This window comes from Pezoporus wallicus, unplaced genomic scaffold (assembly GCF_028554395.1).
Source record: "Pezoporus wallicus isolate ANWC-B61680 ecotype Strahan unplaced genomic scaffold, APGP_CSIRO_Pwel_v1 contig_8143, whole genome shotgun sequence".
Lineage (NCBI taxonomy): Eukaryota > Metazoa > Chordata > Aves > Psittaciformes > Psittacidae > Pezoporus > Pezoporus wallicus.
The window spans coordinates 932,394-951,287 of NW_026636259.1; the positions used below are offsets into that span (position 1 = coordinate 932,394).

At 44.9% G+C, this 18,894-nt stretch overlaps 2 protein-coding genes across 8 annotated transcripts in view; both read right to left on the bottom strand.

Moving 5' to 3' along the window:
• The window catches only part of SYNRG (synergin gamma), a 35,751-nt gene extending 25,980 nt beyond the window's left edge, over positions 1–9,771 (bottom strand). For 3 of the 7 annotated variants that reach the window (XM_057399523.1, XM_057399522.1, XM_057399521.1), the window contains exons 1-6: positions 9,680–9,766; positions 5,330–5,370; positions 3,996–4,114; positions 2,312–2,442; positions 1,873–1,978; positions 1,168–1,279 (exon numbers count right to left, since the gene is read on the bottom strand). In XM_057399523.1, coding sequence (XP_057255506.1) covers positions 1,168–1,279; positions 1,873–1,978; positions 2,312–2,442; positions 3,996–4,114; positions 5,330–5,370; positions 9,680–9,753 — 583 coding nt within the window. In that variant the 5' untranslated portion in view covers positions 9,754–9,766. Of the gene's footprint in view, positions 1–151; positions 452–1,167; positions 1,280–1,872; positions 1,979–2,311; positions 2,443–3,995; positions 4,115–5,329; positions 5,371–6,646; positions 6,667–9,679 lie in introns of those variants that run through there. The other 4 variants (XM_057399519.1, XM_057399520.1, XM_057399517.1 and 1 more) reach the window with 3 other exon arrangements.
• Positions 9,772–11,258: 1,487 nt separating this feature from the next.
• DDX52 (DExD-box helicase 52) lies at positions 11,259–18,600 on the bottom strand. The gene is made up of 15 exons (XM_057399524.1): positions 18,476–18,600; positions 18,097–18,310; positions 17,492–17,616; positions 17,108–17,293; positions 16,740–16,883; positions 15,996–16,107; positions 15,641–15,713; positions 15,292–15,495; positions 14,606–14,696; positions 13,962–14,084; positions 13,690–13,840; positions 13,235–13,310; positions 12,549–12,620; positions 12,097–12,189; positions 11,259–11,582 (listed from the first exon to the last, which is right to left on the bottom strand). The coding sequence occupies exons 1-15, from the start codon at positions 18,560–18,562 to the stop codon at positions 11,495–11,497; spliced, it is 1,839 nt and encodes a 612-aa protein (XP_057255507.1). The 5' UTR covers positions 18,563–18,600; the 3' UTR covers positions 11,259–11,494.
• Between the last annotated feature and the right edge of the window lie 294 nt (positions 18,601–18,894).

Below are 18,894 nucleotides of genomic sequence, written 5' to 3' on the forward strand. Positions count from 1 at the left end.
ACCTTTTCCCATGGATCAGCACGTTTTTATTCAATTGCTTATATATTACTTCTTTTGGCCAGACTGAAATAAACCCCAACAAAATAAGTAAAGACTCTGTGTAGCTCTATGACAGAAGGTGACATGTAATAAATAAGATACTTAGAGTTACCTGTTTTATGGATATTGGGTGAAGATGCAGAGGTAGGAAAATAAGGAACCTGCCCAGTTGTACCATGAAGGATGGGTAACACTGGAGTCTGGGCTGCAGGGGGAGGCTGGACCACAGCCTTTTCGGAAAGCAGTTGCCCAGCCTCAGCAGCAGAATGGAAAGGCTGAAAAGGCTGAGAGGTGGGTTGAGGCACCAGTGTGGGGATTTCAACAGGCCCTTGTATAAAGTCACTAAATTCTTCATCATCAACAAAAGCAGAGTGGGAAACAGATACAGCAGAATGGGATGATGTGGGATGATCTGTAAAATGGAATGAACACACAACGGAAAGTGATGAGGAAAAAGGTTCATGGGTGGAAAGGGAGGAGAAGTGGCAAATACCAGGAATACATAGCAAATGGGTAAGGGAACAGCAGTGGATGCATCACTTGACAGGGATGTGAAGAGCTGTTATTGTCAACATAACAAAAACATAAGGTAAAGCTGAGCAGCCACTTCCAACCGTGCATCTTCTCCCAGAGATTTGATGTAAAGGTGTTGATACTTGGATCTTAACACTGGCTATGAAAGTATTCTATTTAAACAGACTGGAACAAACAAATCAAGAGATACCATTTCAAACCAGACATAACAGGGATCTGCACGGGGGGATGCTCTCCCTCAAAGGACTGTTTCATCCTCAGAAACTCAGGAATAGATCATAAGAATCAAAAGAAATGTCTATTCATTTAGAGGGTTTTGATCAATTCCACAGTCATCCATTTAACAGAACTGATGCAGGATGGGCAAATCTACAATGTGAAATTGTCAGAAACCACTTGTAACTTCTGAATTACCAAAGAGCAAATCCACAGTAGAGATAAAGACTTTATGCAACAAACAGTCGCTGGAAGGACACTTTTAATCCACTCACTTTGTGCCACCAAATAAAAACACTTCTTGGAATTAGCTCCCCTGCTGAGGACTTCAAACAGCAGTGGTTTAGTTTCAGTTGGAAGATGAGAAAAATGACAAACCTGGCTTTTTGGGATGCGCTGCTGGTGTTGGGTGCATTTTAGCATCTCTAGAAAAACCATCTAAATTTCCTTTAATGGCTTCCAAAGCTTCATCCCTGCTTTTTTCACCTGTCTGGAACAGCACAGAACACGCTTTTGAACATTCATAGATCAGCTCAGTTTTCTTTCAGTATCCACACAAAAATCAGCAATGCCTGCCGCTAGATTCAACCCTTCTTTCTCCAGCAGTGCCCTCCTGAAGCACATCAGCATTAACTCCCATACTTAGAAAGCTTTTCTCTTGCAGACTACACCATAACAGCGTTCCCCAGTCATCAGGCAAAGCTTTATGCACAAGAACAATATATAAAACCTTTCTCAGCCATTTGTATTCTGGCCTTTGAGCTCATCACAAGTGTCCAAAACTTTGTCCAAAGTTAACAAACAAGCAACCAAACATTCCATATCCTAGAAACTCCATCTGTTCCCAAATGCTACACACCAGGTTGGTTTATTTTTCTTGAGCTGATTTCATCTTCAACACCAGACTGTTTACACTGCACCAAGAGTGTGGAAAGTACTATTCCAGATGCTGCCTTCCAAGATGTCACCTGATGTCTCATACTAGTTCCCCACTTATTTGCTTGTTGAAAAAGATCATCCCATTACAAGCCACTAAAACAAAGCCTGCAGAAAGAAACACCGCAGTTGTTACTTAGGACATACCTTAGGTTTCACACTGCTTAGGAGTCTCAGCTTTTGTTTCTGCTCTTCAAACTGACGCCGTTTCCTTTCCTCCTCCAAGAATTTCTGCTGGTGCTCAAACCTCTTCCTGAGGAAAAAATGATGTTAAAAAACAAGTCTAAAAATACTTTTTCATTACAGTTTTCATGGCAAACTTCGGCTTGATTTTTCCATTTGCTCTGTCTCTAATTCAGGTGGCTCAGTGTACCCATTTCTGCTTCTTCTCAGAGCTGGGTGACAGCCACTACTAACTTCGCAGATGCCTTCACATGCAATGGAATGATCTCAACAAAGTTCTACAGCCCTAAACAGACTACTTCTGTAGAGGAACTATCAATATATTTACTGAGTAAACCACCCCTCCACAGTACATCTCCCCTTTAAAAAGAATAATTTCCCAAGTCAGTGAAGTGTCACTTACTGCTGCTCCTCTGCAAACTGCTTCTGCATGTCCGGGGTGTACTGCGGGGCTGCTGGGCGCATTCCCAGGAAAGAAGCCTGTCCCATGTAAGGCATTCCAGTCGCTGGCATGGGCCCTAAGGGCATGCCACCCTAGAAAGAAGTAAATAACACAACTCCATTTTTTCCATAGAAAAAGCCAAAGCTCTCGCAGTGACACCCTGACACGTTGCAGACGAGGGGGATCTCAAAATGAAGAGTTGGACGAGCAGCACAGACTCGCTGCCACAGCACAGAGCGCTGGTCCCTCGGTAGATGGCACTAGAGTTACAGCTGGGTTTTGTTTCCTATGCTGAGTGATCACATAATACTCTTAAATTCCCTGTTGGAGGTGCACACTCCTGTCCAACAAAGGATGCCACAAAACGTGCTCTAGTCATTTCACTAACAGCTTATCCAGGGTCCAAGGGAGGGAGGCACGATACAACAGCAGCCAAGAGGAGGCTTGTCTGAATAACCTGTGTCTGTATCAGAAACACTTGCTGAGAAATACATTCTGGTACAACTATAGCAGCAGAGACTGCTTAAAATAGAAAGGTCCAGAAAATAATTTCCTTCTCTTACCATTCATTTTGTATTTGGTACCAGAACACTTAAAAAGAGAACAAAAGTCGTTCATTAGTTTTAGACCAGCTCTCAATCTTCCTACTATGGATTTCACAAAATGAAGGGAGGGTAAAGACTTGGCCAGATGTGATCAGTTCAGTTTGTCACACAGCAATTTGGCTACAGAGCCATGCCAAAACGTTCCATTTCAGCAGAGTGCGAATTTGTACATAAGCACATATGGTGCTAAACAGAAAAAACATTAAAGGAGTGAAAACATATTAGCTCCTCATTTTCCATTCTTACTGCTCAATTAGCAACAGCAGAGTTAGAGACAGAGTTACTTTAGGCAACAAAAAGAATGAGAATGAAACATAGGAAATGGGACAAACAGGAGAACTGGTCAAATGAGAAAATCCAGCCCATCTGAGATTCCTTGCTCCCTACGTCAAGGTATTTAAAACCAAAGCTTATAAATTGCCACCTACACTCAGGAAATTCCATTCTATGAATTCCAGCATTGGAGCTACAAAGGAATATGACCATTCAAGCGAATTGGCCACAATCAGATTGCGGACACAGTCACTTCTGATCAGTTTATGAAGGTCTTATGTAAAACATTGCCCAAGACACCACTTTAACAGTAAGTACATAAAGCAAAGGCAGAAAAAGCACAAAGCAAAGTTAAGAAGAGGTGTGTTGTGGGAGTTTTGAACTACAGTGACTTAACAATTCAATACTATTACTAACCACACTTTGGAGTAGGTGGCATCTGGTACCTTTTTACCATCTTGTTGATGCTTTTGTTTCCTTTCCTGTTCTGAGACCATGCTTCCCTTATCACACCCTGGTGTCACAGCATGTGTACTGAAATCAATGTTCAGATTCTGACATCTCTGACTGGCCTATAGCATCCAGGTTATTTTAAATATTACTGATGCTATCCTTGCACTACACCCTCATTTCTCTCGACTCTATACAGTGAGTAATGTATGCCCCCAGTGCCTCCATCCAGATCCCAATGAAACTTGGAGAATTCTTTAATTTATCTTTAATTCTTTACATTATCCCACTTCAGTCCGTATTTCACTGCCGCTCACCTGCATGGTCATGGGTCCAGGAGGCATCTGAGAACCGTAATTCATCCCCATCATGCCTGGCATGTTGGACTGCATGACAGGAACCATTGGGAATCCTTGCTGTTGCATAGGAATCATCCCTACAACAAAACATTAAATAAGGTAAGCTCCCAGTTAGTGTTAAAGTTGTTTAATTGCCACCAAAGGGAAGGAAAAAGCTCTCAGTCTTGCTGGGCTGTCTGGATAAGTGATCAGTCTGAAGGAAGAATCATTACAGGGCTTTCCCACCAACTAAGCTGATGAATCCTCCCACAGTCCTAAGGACTCTCTGTGGGCTTCTTCCCCTGTGATTTGTGAAAGGGTCAGCTCCAATTAACAAGATGTAATGAACCAGGCTGACTGGTGCTGTAATTGTCCCTTCCTCTTGAAGAGGGAAACCGACTGGCAGCTTTTGAAGATAAGTCTTGGGAAATAAAATCATCACTTCACAAGGCAGCTTCACACCCCGATCTGGCTGGGTAACTTGTCTGTAGCTTCATTAGCCCACTATGTGTACGGGAATGGGTACTGGATTTGTCAGCTAAACTTCAACAGAATTGGACAAACCAAGCTGGAGTGTATTCATTCACTGGATAAAGCCAAGTGGATCATGTTGCGGCAGTTTCATATCTCATATTTTGCTGTCATTTGTTGCCAACACACCATGAGACAATTATAACTGTGCATAACTGAACATCACAGGCAAAAGCACTCCAGGAGGGACACAACACACTGGGGAATGATCCATATATCAGTCCCTGCGATTTTTATAAGGAAACTCTCTGCTTTCCCTACGAGTTCTCCCTGTATTTTCCATTAATTAAACAAACAGCACTGCAGCAGGAATGAGAACAAAGGTAATTTAAGGCTGAGGCTCTCCTATTGTATTAATACTTTCCACACAGGTTGTGACTCTTGTCCCAGGGTCTTGCTGTGCTTTGTAAATATTTACCAGGTCTTGCAACACCCACACAATATGGGTATACACAGCTGGTAGATGAAGCATAAAGAGGTTAAATACCACACTCAAAACAACACAAACATCTTAAAGGCGAATTTAGGTTAAAAAACAGAGATGTATTTTTCCTAGATCTTTTAATGTAGCATTCTGGTAATGCTGCTTCTGCAACAATGCACAGAAAGTTATATAAATAGAGCTGTGAGAGTCAGATCACCAGCACTGAATTCAAGGGGAAAACCAGCTGTGGAGCTGAATTCACAATCACACTTCTGAGCATCAGTGCAGAACTATTTTAAGTTGTTTAATGTACCTGAAACAAAGAACTTTGTGCTCAAAACCTTAAGATGATACATACCTTGAGGGGGGCCTAAACCACCCGCAACAGGAAACATGAAGCTGCAGGAGGAAAACAAGGATAGGTGAAAATCTATCATGTAAATGATTGAAAAAGCTACCTCGATTTGCACATCAACATCCCTGCCCACCTGTGGTCAGCACCTTCCCCTCATCTTTCAGGTCTCACAACCCCACCACAGGGAAAAGGCACCCCTCACAGGGATGCCCCAAAGCACCAGAGTCTAACCAGCACCATCACAGGCTGCCAGGCTAGGAAGAAATAGATCTTATCCTCCCCAGCAGCGCTAAAATGGCTTTGACTCATCCACATCACCCACAAGGCTCGGCACCTATGCAGGTTGGGAACAGGTCAGTTTGTCAGTGTTGGCCTTCAAGCACTGCAGAATGAATAAGCATCTCCTGTTGAAGTCTCTGATTCAGCAAGACCATTACCTGCACCAAACAATAGTTCTCAGCTGCTTAGGAATAGTTTTCTGCATAGAGGTAAATTATCCATGGAACCCCATCACCTCGGCATTTTTGCCCTTTAAAACATTAAGAAACACAAAATAATGCAGTTTCTAATTTCTCTACTATACCTAATTACAAGAAAAACAGTGCCTTGGAAAAATATCCATTCCAGTACCAAGGACAAAGTGCACCTGGAGGAAGAACTGTTGAGATTTCAGCTGAAACCCTAATGGAAACTGCTAGCCCTCACTTTGAAACAGAGCATGGGCTGTGCTGCCAAAGAGCAACAAAGAACTTCAAGTCTCATTTGCAAGCAGCTCCCCAAAACCCACGTCAGCAGTAATTCACCAGACAAGAACCTCGCCCACTGTCTCAGCTATTACATCAAAATGCCATGAAAGGGAACACACTTATAGATATTCAATATTCCTCAGCACAAGGGTGGATGTAAAAGAAACTGAAGAAGAAAACGCCGCCATCGGTGGCTGCAGACAGGCTTTCAAACCCTGCAGGAAGTTCTGAAAGCCAACCTGGTTTATAAATATAAAAGAGCTGTGTAACAGGAGCACTGAGATAAAATAGGGAATTTAAATTATGCATTTATCCAGGAGTAAATTGCACCTACCCACCGTACAGACAGCAGGTTACACGGTCACCAAGACAACCCGTATTACTCTTCACTTCATCCTCTAACTCAGAACCTTCCTAAAACTGAAGCTTCCTCTTTTACCCTGACCACTCTGTGCTAGTTTCTCCTTCCACAACTCACACACACCTACTCTTTCCAACAGGTTCAGGTCTCATCAGCCTCAAGCTCCACAGGGCTTGGTTTCTCTCTCTGAAGAGCTGTGCAGACACACGCTACCTCATCCCAAAACAAGAGCTGGGCTTCTCTGGATGGGGTTTAGTCCACACCATTCACACTGCAGCCAAGGTCTATTCAACTGACTGGGGTTCAGTTTGGTCACTTTTAGTCCATTTATTAGCACACAAATATTAACATCATGAAGACAAATGGCTGAAAATCACAGAGGGATTTTGCCTGCATTTGGTTTCAGCTATGGCAACAGTTGTCCATGCAGATTGCCCCTTCAGCAATATCCCCCCTTAAAACAAGTGCAGATCACAGAATGGGTTTGGGTTGGAAGGGACCTTAAAGCTCATCCAGCTCCAACCCCTGCCACGGGCAGGGACACCTTCCACTAGAGCAGCTTGCTCCAAGCCCCTGTGTCCAACCTGGCCTTGAGCACTGCCAGAGAACAAGTGCAACAACTGCAGGCATCATAAAAATACACCATTCTTCATTTAGTCAGAATGATGAACTGTCGAAAGTTACTTCTGAAAAGCTCACAAGTATGGATGAATGTTCACCGCTTCATGCTTTCCCTTCTTGTTGGGGAATCCAGTCAAAAAGAACTCTTCCAAATCAGCATACCTACTGGAACCTGAACACACATAGCAAGGTACCACTGCTTGCTGGAGGCAAATAAAGGCCAGACTATTAAATATTTATCCCTTTCTACAGAGCTCCTGACTTATTTATGAGTCTCTGTTGAAAGGAAAACAATTGACAAAAAACCCTGCAGTTAATTGGAGGGCACTGCAAGAAGAGGTAGTTAAAGCAGCAAAGCAAAGCTCCTACAGCACAGTGCTCCAGACCTGCGGCTTGAGTTCATCACGAACCTCACTCACTCAGATGTGCAAGGGCCAACGTCAGCCTCACACATAACCCCCATCAACTTCTTTATTCGAGCAACAGGAGCTTTAGTTCTACACTACAGTGCTAAAGAAATGCCCAGACACACCTGATGCTCATGGCTGAGGCACAGGCACCTCTGAGGTCACCTGAAGTACCACAGAAAACCACTGAACTTCATAACCACGCAGTGATAAACGTAACAGAAATAACTTTCTTTTAAAGAAAACATTTTGATTCCAGTTATCTCCAAATAACAGCACCGAGAGGAGGATTAAGAACAGACAAAACGATTACTAACCAAATTAGAATAGCTTCCCTTTTTTAAAAGGGAAGAAAAAAGGATGGGAATGATAAATTAAGCCATCTGAAAGGAGCAATACGCTACTTGGAGGCTAAAAGAACATTTATAGCAGGCTGACTGCATGCTCTAAAATGACTTTCCAGACAATGGGAACCCTTATGACCCTAGGTGTTTAAAGTATAGAGATTAGTGGACTATCATCAAGCATGATGTTTCAATAGAGCTTCTTGCTTCTTATTTCCACAAGGGTTTAATGCACCTGCAGATATTTCTGTGGTTCTAAGAGCAGAAGCACTTCACCACCTAGGCTCATGCGACAAGAAAGTGTAATATGTGTGCAATGCACAAATAAAATGAACAGAAGGAAAACAAAGCACTTGCCCTACGCAACAGGGCTCCTAAAGCAGTAATATAAATCTGTGAATTCTTATGAGCATTTTAAACATGAAGCTTTAAAAAAACCAAAACCCAAGCCAAACAGCCATCAGCTTCAGTCCAAACGCAGGAGCATGGAAAGCAGCAAATCCTTGTCTGTATTCATAGAGCTCCAAACCACACACAGCATTTTCCCATCTACAGGTGGATTTTTAAACCCCTTCACTCCCCATCAGTACAACTCTACCAACGCAATGCAGGCTGTCCTAGTATTGGTGAGTGGCAGAAATCCTCACAAATCAATGTGAAACAAGGCAAAGAACCCACACAGGGAAAGGAACTTTTCCCCTCTACCTCCAGACTTCATTCTCAAGGAAACCACAGTACTAACCATGGGAAACAACGCCTTTTAAATCCCTTTATTTCTGAAAGCCTTATAATCTTACTTCCCAGCATTGTTCTAAGAGGTCAGAGGGGTTTTCCAGCCCTTCACAAGGATTGTTCCAGCTTTATACACATGGGGAAACACGACGACAGCATCCCATCCCTTGCACAGGCACACGCATACACCTGGACATACATCTATATACACGAGGTCACCCCGGTGCAGACCTGCCCTCCTCACATCCCAAATCACACCAACAAAACTGCACTCATCAGAGATCCAGGACAACTTCAGGACCGTATCTATGAAGCACAAAATTCACTCACTCTCCCTGGAAGCAGGACAACAGATAAAGAGCACTCAAGAGCCCACGTTAAAAAGAATAATTACTTAAGTCTTCAAAGGCCTTTTTAGGAACACAGCTACACGTTCACAGGTCTCTGACCACTGTTTCTTCCTCCTGACACTACTCCTCACTCCTCCCTCTTTGCTGAGGAGCCCTTTGTGGGATGGAGGGGAACACAAAGCTCCCCACAGCAGCGGCTCCGGCTTGCAGCTGCGGTGATAAGCAGCATTTATCACTGCTGACAGCACGCAGGGATGGTGAAATCCCGGAACCCCTCTCCACCCCATGCCTGAGATTGCGGCTGCGGAGCCTCATGGCAAGGGGGCTACACCTGCCCAAGCCTGGACAAGCCGGGGGCTCCTAAAACGCTAAAGAATCACAATGCACTGTGGAGCTTCCATGGCTGCTTTCCACACAACCCATCCAAGACCACACATACCCCCCCCGGGACCCCATATACCTCACTTAGGGCACCTGCACCCCACCCTGAACACCACATACCTCACCTCGGACCCCACATACCCCACCTAAACCCCTACATACGTTACCCAGGCCCCTCGCACCCCACCCAGGACCCCACGTACCTCACACCCGATCCCCCCCAGCCCGGCTGGGCCCTTGCCCCTTCTGCTCCCACACTCCACCGGTACCCGGAGCCTCCACCCCACAGGTCTCCCCCTTACCTCTGCCCCTCCCATGTCCCCCTCAGCGCCCCCCTTACACCTCCATCTCCCCCCATCTGCCTTCCTCCCTTTGCCCGCAGCGCCCCGGCCCCGCTCGGCCACCACCGACCTGGCGGGCCCCGCTCCGCCGCCCGCAGCCGCCGCGCCGGGTCCCCCCGCGCCGGGTCCCGGCCGCAGCGCCATCTTCCCGCTCCGGCCCCGGCTGTCAGCTGAGCGCGGCGGCGGCGGCGGCGGCTTCCGGGGCCGGGCCCGGCCGCGGCCCGCCCACAGCGCGGCTCCCCTCAGAGGCAGCACCGGGGATGAAGCGGGCGGAAGGGCCCGGCCTTCTCCTCAGGAGCGGCTTTAAACGCGAGGCTGTGCGGATAAAGCCGCCTCACCCGTGGCCTTCCCTCACCCCAAGGGGATAAACGCAGCCCCAGGGCGCCGGGGCACTGGGGGTGTTTATTACCTGGTCACTGGGCCCTCAAGCATTGCCAAGTGCAAGTGATGAGGTGCTGTAGGAGGCACTGGACAGAGTCCTGCGGAAGCAGCTCCTCTCTCTTCGTAAGGATGGCCAAAGCTCCATAAAATACGTGACAAAGCGTGGAAGCTGTGGAGTTGGTGTTCAGCTCACGCAAAGAAGGCACTTGGTGTGACGGAAGGGTAAATCCTGATACAGGCCATTGCTTAAAGGCCTTCATAAGCGACTGACCGGTGTTCATCAAACACAGCCTCAGAGAAAGAGCAAAGTGAGATCTAAGTTCTCATTTTAAAGCAAAGTACCTCAGAAAGAGCTGTGCTGTCATCTTCAGCACAGTTAGAACTGCACCCTGCTATGCAAAACATGCACTCGTGTAAGAAAGCTGCTTTCTCTCCCACTAACACTATTCTACATGTTACCAGTGCCTTTAAAGGTGAATATTGCTAATTTCTCACTCATTGTTAAGCATTCCACATCGCATCCATCATCTTGCAGCAGCCAATTTGGTATTTACCAGAATATACAGCTTCACTTCTATCCATTCATAGATGTCAAAATGAAGACCCTGCTTCCTATCTAACGCAAGATGTGCTTCTGCAAACAAAGCAAGTCTAGCTCAGAAACAAGTAAAACAGGACACAGGACCTCCATCAGCGTCTCACAGCACAATGTGCTGTAAATGAGCTATAAGGACCTGGGATCCATTTCCAAACTGCATTAAGTAGGACAATGCAAGAAGAAAATCCTCCTTAAGGAACTGGAGGTGCAAAGGAGAAGCCATTCCTGTATTACTGGAATTCTGACATGGCCACGGTGGACTCAGAACCCATTTGGAAGGTAGAAAACATGTGGAGCGTGGCCAAGCTAAGGAATAAAGCCTGCAGACTTGTTCCATCAAGGCAGGTCCCTCTATTAGAATCTTTCATGACTTTGTTCTGAGGCTTACATATGGAACAGTACAAAATTACTGAGGGTTACAGACATGTAAAGCATTACTTATTTCAAAATGAGTTTATAAAAGCAAAAAAGGAGGAGGCAAAAGGCTTTACTTTCACATACAAGTGGGTTTGGCTTGGATTTTTCCTAATGCCTAGGGAATTGTCTGCCACTGAATCTTCTGACATCTAACAAACATAGTAGGGCTGATCTGAATACAGAACTGACTGCATTTCCAAGGAGTTAACGTGAAACTGTGTGAGAGCAACACAAACAGATGCTATTTTTGAACTATTGTTCAGAACCAGAAGCCATTTATTGCAAGAGCAGAGTCTTCAGCTTCTATAAGAAGCATTCAGGAATCCTCTACCAGTATTTCAGTAGAGACTTTCTTGCAGGTAAACATCCATCTTCACCCAGAAAGAAGCATTAGGGATACTTTTCTCCCTTCACTGCTGCAGCTATCTTCATTCTTCTGTTCTTCAGTATGGACATGTCAGCCCCAGCTCCCACACAGTCTGTTCTTATTCAGCTTTTGGAAACAGGCTGTAGCTTACTGCCCTTTTTATCTTCTTTAGCTTTCTTTTTTCCCTTAAGACTTTGCTTGGTAGTTTTCCTACAAGAAACACATAGAACATCATGTATGAAGTACGACAGCCATGACACAGACAGCAGTTGTGCCATAAATCCTTCAGTAGCAACACCCCAAAGCGCTGGTAACGGTGTTCTTTATGACCACTTCACTACAGCAAACTGCTACGCACCAAGTCTTTGTGAGCTTTATCACTACAACATAAGATCTGCTTCCTGTGTTAGTCCTCTATGTGTTAAAATCAAAGCTAGCCCTTTGCCAGAAGAACAGAGGATGAGTTCTGCCAAGCGACAGCTACTCTGAATCCCAGCTTTAAGGACAGCGGTTTAAACTCAGCTTGCCATCATTGATACATGGCACCATGTTGAGACAAACTGACAGCATTAATCCAGTTCCCACAGGACAGGTATTGACACTAAAACTCCACCATCACTAAAATCAGTTATCACTTAAATAAGTTCGTATTGTGGCAGAAGCTTGCTGAGCCTTCTCTGGGTAAACGGCATCTCTCACCTCCTCTTGAGAAAAACCTACTTACATTTTTCTTTTGGCCTTTCTCAAGAAGCACTCAGGAGTGGTACAAATGGATTCTCTTGTCAGTGGTTTCTTAATGAATTTCTTCTTTTGTTTGCTGAGAACAACATTTAGTGATGAAGGATTAAAGGGCAAAAATTAACATCCAAAGTAAGTAAAACAGATAATGAAACCTTTACTGGTTACAGATTTATGCCTCTGAATATATTTTTCTTTATTTCAGGATTAGCCACGCTGTCTCCAAGACATCCAAACAAGCTTTACTCCAGAAAAAACGTAAGTTGGGAATTCTGTTTCCATTTTTGTCTGGGTAAAAATGGCCACCCCCCATCCTGTCCAAAATTCCTTTTGCAGCTAAACTGCAGTTACACTGCAAACAGCTAGATCCCCAACACCACCACTCCTGCAGGCTTTAGAAATGGAAAACAAAGTGGGAAAGTACTCAAGTGAACATACCTTTGCAGTCTGGGGAAGTGTTTTATGTAGTCTGGCACAGGACAGCCAGCTCGCTGAATAACATTGGCTATACTGGAAAGGAGAGAGGGGAAGAGATCAACACTGGTAGCGAGTGCCTGGACAAGAGGGAAGCATCTTCGGTGGAAAACAACAATCCCTAACAACTGGCTGTCTTCTTGTTGTGTACACAAAAGCAAATTTGAAGTACGATGAAGAAGAAACACAAAGACATAAAAGGCTTAAATGAAACTAATGACTCCATTTGGATACATTTAAACAAATGGAAACTAGGTGAGTACAGTCTTCAAGGAGATGAGGAACAGGCAGTAAGCAAAACCAGAGAATGAAACCAAGTAATTCTGGACAGCCATCACCTTGTCATTATTGGCATCGTGACTGAAAGAAGGGAAAGGATGCTAGTTCCTCCCCTGCTGCATTAGTGAAAGGCTTCACAGAGAAACCTTACATTGAAATGTTCTCAGTCCTTCCCATACGACTGTACTGCCTTTAGTTCTACCACGCTGACACAGAGTTCTCTATTTAAGAGTTTTTTACAGTAGCACTGGGTTTCCAAAGTATGGCAGTACTGTGCTTAGAAGGTATGTGGTACCAGGCACAACATGGCTCAGCAGCACACGATACAAAACACAAGAAACTATTTTAGCTCTATCATGTTTCCAGTTTACCTCCGTAATAAAGGTTTATCGTCCTCTGTGAAGAAAGTGACTGCTTTTCCTGTGTGCCCAGCTCTTCCAGTACGACCTGCCAAACAAAGATTTGCAGAGAGGTTTTCCTTTAAATATATCCCATTATTCTATTCATCTTCCTAATATCTCATCTCCCTGCTGTCAGTTTAAAGCCATTCCCCCTTATCCTATCACCACATGCTCTAAGTCCCTCTCCAGCTCTCTTGTTGGCCTCCTTATGTATTTCTGAATATTTAAGGTTCATAGAAGATTGACAAAAAGTAACATGGTTTTACCGAAAGCTGAACCCAGACATAAACTGGCTCGAGCAATGTAGATGCTCATGCTGCAGCAAAAGGAGGCTTGGTTTCAGGATTTTTGCTCATGCACAGCAGCATCTACCTTATAGATCTAGGAAATGACATAAAGGCCATAACTTGTGAACAATCACCCACCTATCCTGTGGATGTATTCCACTGCACTCGTTGGCAAATCGTAATTGATGACCATATTCACTCCTTTGAAGTCAATGCCTCGAGCTAGTAAGGCTGAGCAGATGAGCACCCAGATCTTCCCAGCTCTGAAGTTGCGAACTACATTATCTCTCTAGAAAGAAGAAAGGAAGGTACTTAGAGACTTAGCAATTTAATCTGAACTTGCTTCCTAACTCTTGTGTAAAAACCTTTCCTTCTGAAGTGTTTCCTGAGAAGAAATTATATCCTCCTACCTGCTGCTGAGTTTTGTCTGCATGGATGACATCCACATTGATGCCTTCGTAAATAAGTTCATAGAAAAGCTCTTTAGCCCTCTCAATAGACTGCACAAAAACAAGGACAGGAGGAGCAAAACCCTGCAAAAGAATAAGTTTGTCTAAGGGTCAAGTCCTTTTCCTACTGTTACTGGTTGCAGACCCCAAGCTACTAAAGAGACTTAAAAAGCCCCAGTATTTTATATCTCAGAGGATAGACTTTGGTTTGGTTGGAGTATTTTCTTGACTAGCCAAATCTTTGGGAGTCAGAACTAGGCAGGTTCACCTCCACTTCCTTTGAAGGAATGGTTCCTGGCTGTTGGTGCCATTTTAATCCACAAAATCAGATTTCTTCCCCCCCCCCAATATGAACAGCCCACTCACACTGCCCAGTGAAATGAAACAGACTGTTAATGCAAACTGCTACAAAGCAAAACTCAAATACGTAGTCAAGAATGGAGAACACTCAGTTTTCTGAGGCAGGTACTTCCCTTGCACACCAAATCTGGACAGTGGATTAACACATGTCCCAGGGAAGCCTTTGTCCCAGGAAACTGAATCTCTGACAGAACACACAGCTCAGTGTGGCCACAAGCAGAACGTCCTCCATCTCTCCCAGTTACCTTTTTCACAAGCTCCCGCATGGCTGTGAGCTTTCCTGTCTCGGAGCCAACAAACAGCAGCTCCTGTTCGACCGTCTCTGCTGCTGAGTTCCTAAAAGCAGGAATGCAGAAGTGTGCTACTGTCACTGGGGTTAGACACACGTGTTTACATGTGCTGCCTGCCACACTTGTTATATAGCATTATAAATGGCAGTAAACTAGTTTGTTGAAAAGCTGAATAATAACATCTAATCTAAATCATAGTTAAATATACTATTAATAATATTAAAATAATTAAAATATCCAATTGTATATAAAATATAAAATTAATGGAATACTGAAAAAATACTAACCAAAATACAATATAAATATGTAAGTCTACATTTTCATAAAATACTTTATATATTATTATAGAGTATATAAAAATATAATCTATAATATATTCTCTATTTATACATTTATTTAGGTTTTCATAAAAAAACACCATAAAATACCAGCTGGTGAACAAGAAATATTGCAAGACAAACTTATCTCACCAGAACACACTCCTAAGACTGATGGTTATTTGATGATCAAGTAATGAGCAAAGGAAAACTCTTTTCCCAGCATGTGAGAAAGATCTCCATGCTACACAACCCTGCAGTTCTCAGACTCACAACAGAGTCATCAACCCAAGGAGGACAGTCAGCATCCGCCTGCACACCCACCTTGCTCCAACAGACACCAGAACCACGCTGTCCAGGTTGAGCTTACACCACTCCTCCACGTCATGGGCGAAGGTGGCGCTGAACAAGGCTCGTCTCACCACGTGGGACGTGCATGCCAGGAAGATGGAGGCCAATTGCTCCCGGAACCCTGACTTCCCGTCTTCAAAGAGCTTGTCTGACTCGTCCACCACCAGCCACTCCACACTGGGAACAGAGAGGTTCCCCTTTCAGCAAGTCATGCGGGGAGAAGGCAGTAGTGCTAACAGACCCATCACAGATGTGAGGGCTACTCAAACCTTTAGTGTCAAAGCTAGTAGCAAAGCCAGATTTGAGAAAGACTCTTGAGTACCTGGTCAAATCTATTGCTGGAGGATCTTGCTTCAGCAAATAAATGAGTCTGTTTGGAGTAGTAACCAGTATATCTATAGGAAGAAAAGAGAAAAGAGGCAAAATGTTGAAAAAGACACAAAATAAGCCAGACTAAGAGAGCCCTGAGAAACAAGTTCCAACCCAGTCTGCCAGAGGTCCCCTGCCAGTCTCAATTCCTACTTCTTCCACACCAACTACTTTAGTGTTGAGCAATACATCGCACATCTCGAGTGGTATGAACTGAGCTCTTCAAAACCACACAGGCCAGATGAGACGAGAAAGGTCAAGGACATTCTTTCAGTTTTTAGAAGCACTTCAGTAGTTACAACAATTACCAAATTTCTTTGAAGACTTGGGCCCAAACTTCTTTGCTGCTTCAGCTGCCTTGTGGATCATGTGTATCCTGAAGCCTGTCCCCTCAGCCAGCTTCACCAGCTCCCGATGTGTCTGGGGAGGCAGCAACAGAGATCAAATAATTAACTTTTAAACTGAGCTGATGAGCTTTTCTAACCAGAAAACCTGCAGACAATGCTGCAGATACAGCTTCAAGCATCACCTCAGTTCCAGCGCTGTCTAGTTTCCTTAGCATAATAAAATGCAGCTTTCTAGCCCATTTGAATATAAATGGAACTCTGCCCAAAATGTCATTTTGATTTCAGTTTACTATTGAAGTTTAATTTCAGTTTACTATTGAAGTTTTGATTTCAGTTTACTATTACTTCAGTTTAATATTGAAGTTATTTGTTGAAATTCTGTGTTTGGGAAAAAAAAAAAAATCACAAAAATGTTATCTGTTATAGCAAATATGAAAGCAGGGATTAAGAGCATCTAAGCACTGGGCAGTTTTAAATGCGACCAAAGAATCTTCAGCCTCATTCAGATTAGACCAAGGCACTAGATATGTAGCTATTTCACAGAAGACTAAAGGTTTAAAAGAAATGTTTAAAACAGCTTTTTTTTCCTCTGATATATGAGGGTAATAAAGGAAAAAGACCTATTTACTAAGGTGCTATTTTACTGATTCAGAGTGAAAACTTTGAAGTACCTCAATATGATACCACTTTCCCCTCAACACCCACCTGGCTAGCAAGTTCTCGGGTAGGTGATATGATCAGAGCTCTGAATCCTTTGTTCCTAGGTTGTTTCAGGTGTGTTAGGAGAGGGATACAAAATGCCAGTGTTTTTCCAGACCCAGTAGGAGCTGAAGCCAGAAGTTCCCGGCCCTATAAGGAAAACAAGAAGGGTCTTATATTTTACTAAGGAAACAAAACGAAAACCACCCCAAAGCAAAACACACCCCCCAAAAAAAAACAAACAAAAAAACCCCACATTCATATAAATATGAATGCCACGAAGTAACCCAAAATACATCATTAAAAGCACAGCGCAAGAACGTTGCTCTCCAAACCTTCCCATACTAATCAACTGCAGCACCAGAAAAGCTTACATGAAGCATGACAGGGATTGCCTGCATCTGGATGGGTGTTGGGACCCGGAAACCAGCAGCCTGAATATTCTCCATGATTTTGGGGTGGATTTTGTATTCCTTCTGAAGCTGATCAAACGTGGCAATCGGGTCAGGAAGATCTGTTCCTTGGACACTGATCTTGTGTTGATTTCTGAAGCGGTTTATCTAAAAGGCAAAAGACAAACTCTTTCTTTCTCTGACAGTACAAAGCAAAAGAAATATGGATTCACCTTCTGGTTATTTTCCCCCATATTCAGTCACCCTCTTCCCAACAGAAACTCCCATAAATGAACCTCAATTTTCAGTTGAAAAGCCCACAGAATCCAAGGAATCTCTTGCTACATTAGAAGCCCATGGTTCTACCTTTTGTCTTCTCAAGCATTCAAGTTTTTCTGCAGTAGGCTTTTTGTCTTTTGCATCTTCGTATTTTGCTTCCAGAGAGGACATCCACTTTATCCCGTTACTTTCCAACAACTCTGGTATTGCTCCTGCAGGTTCCATAAAAATAGATCTTTCATGAGTAAAACCCAGACAAATGTTATTTAGTAGAAAAGAACATTGCAAAACCGTTTTTCTCTCATTCCCACTAAAGTTAATGAAGACTCCAGAAGGACGGCAGCCACATTCCCCATATCTTAACACCGAATCATGGAATGGGTTGGGTTGGAAGCGACCATAAAGCTTATCCAGTTCCAAACCCCTGCCACAGGCAGGGACACCCTCCCCTAGAGCAGCTTGCTCCAAGCCCCGTCCAACCTGGTTTTGAGCCTTTAATCTAGCCAATTATTTATTAGTTCTAGCACAGGCAATGAACCCAGGACCCTCTTGTTTTCTGGTAGAATGCCCGACAGTACCTTCAGATTTAAAGTTCACCGAGACAAGTAATCAACATGAACTCCCATCAGGGTTTCCCACCAGGGACACACACACACACACACACACATATATATATATCTATATATGAATACCTCGTGCCTTTTTCTTTTTTCTCTTCCCTTCACCGCTTTCTGCACCTCTTTTCCTCTTTCCCACCGTCTCTCCACCGCTTTCCCCGGCTCCATCCTCCTCTCCCGCCCCTGCGAGCCCCCAGCCCTCCTCAGCAGCCCCCTCAGGGCCTCCCTCCTTGTGCCCGAAGAAGTCGAGGCTCTCCAGGGAGGCGCTGCCGCTGTTTGCCCTTACCACCTGCGGGAAGAGAGCGGGGACAACGGTGAGGTACCCGGACCGTTACCCCAGGGCCGCGGGTAGGCCCGAACGCCGTCCGCAAGGAAAGAACAGGGCCCTGGAGCCGGCGTCTCGCAGGGAACGCAACCCAAACCCTTCCCATCCTTCCCCCCGGTGCCAGCGCACCCCGAAACGCCTCGCATCGAGCCCGAAGCGCCGCACGTCAAAGCGGGCACCGACGCCCAGCCTCCGGAACAGGTCCCCCGCCTCCATGCTGCCTCGGCGCAGCGACACCGGAAGTACCGAGCGCTTCCGGAAGCGCGGAGGCGGGCTGCCTTGGCTGCGTATCCTAGCAACGGCGCCACGGCCGGTGTGTCATGGCGCCGCGTTGCTATGGCAACCGTGCTGTCAGGCTCCACCGGGCCGAGCGCCGCTCTAGGCCGCAGCAGGCCCGGGGCACCGCGAGAGGATACCCCCGAGGAGGGCACGGCCGTGTCGGCAGCCGGAGGGTGGAAAGGACGTGGGTCCCCCCCTCCTGCCCCTTCCGGACCCATCGCTGCAGCTGTACCGGGGTCTGGAAGGGCCGGGAGGGGAGGGTGGTGGTT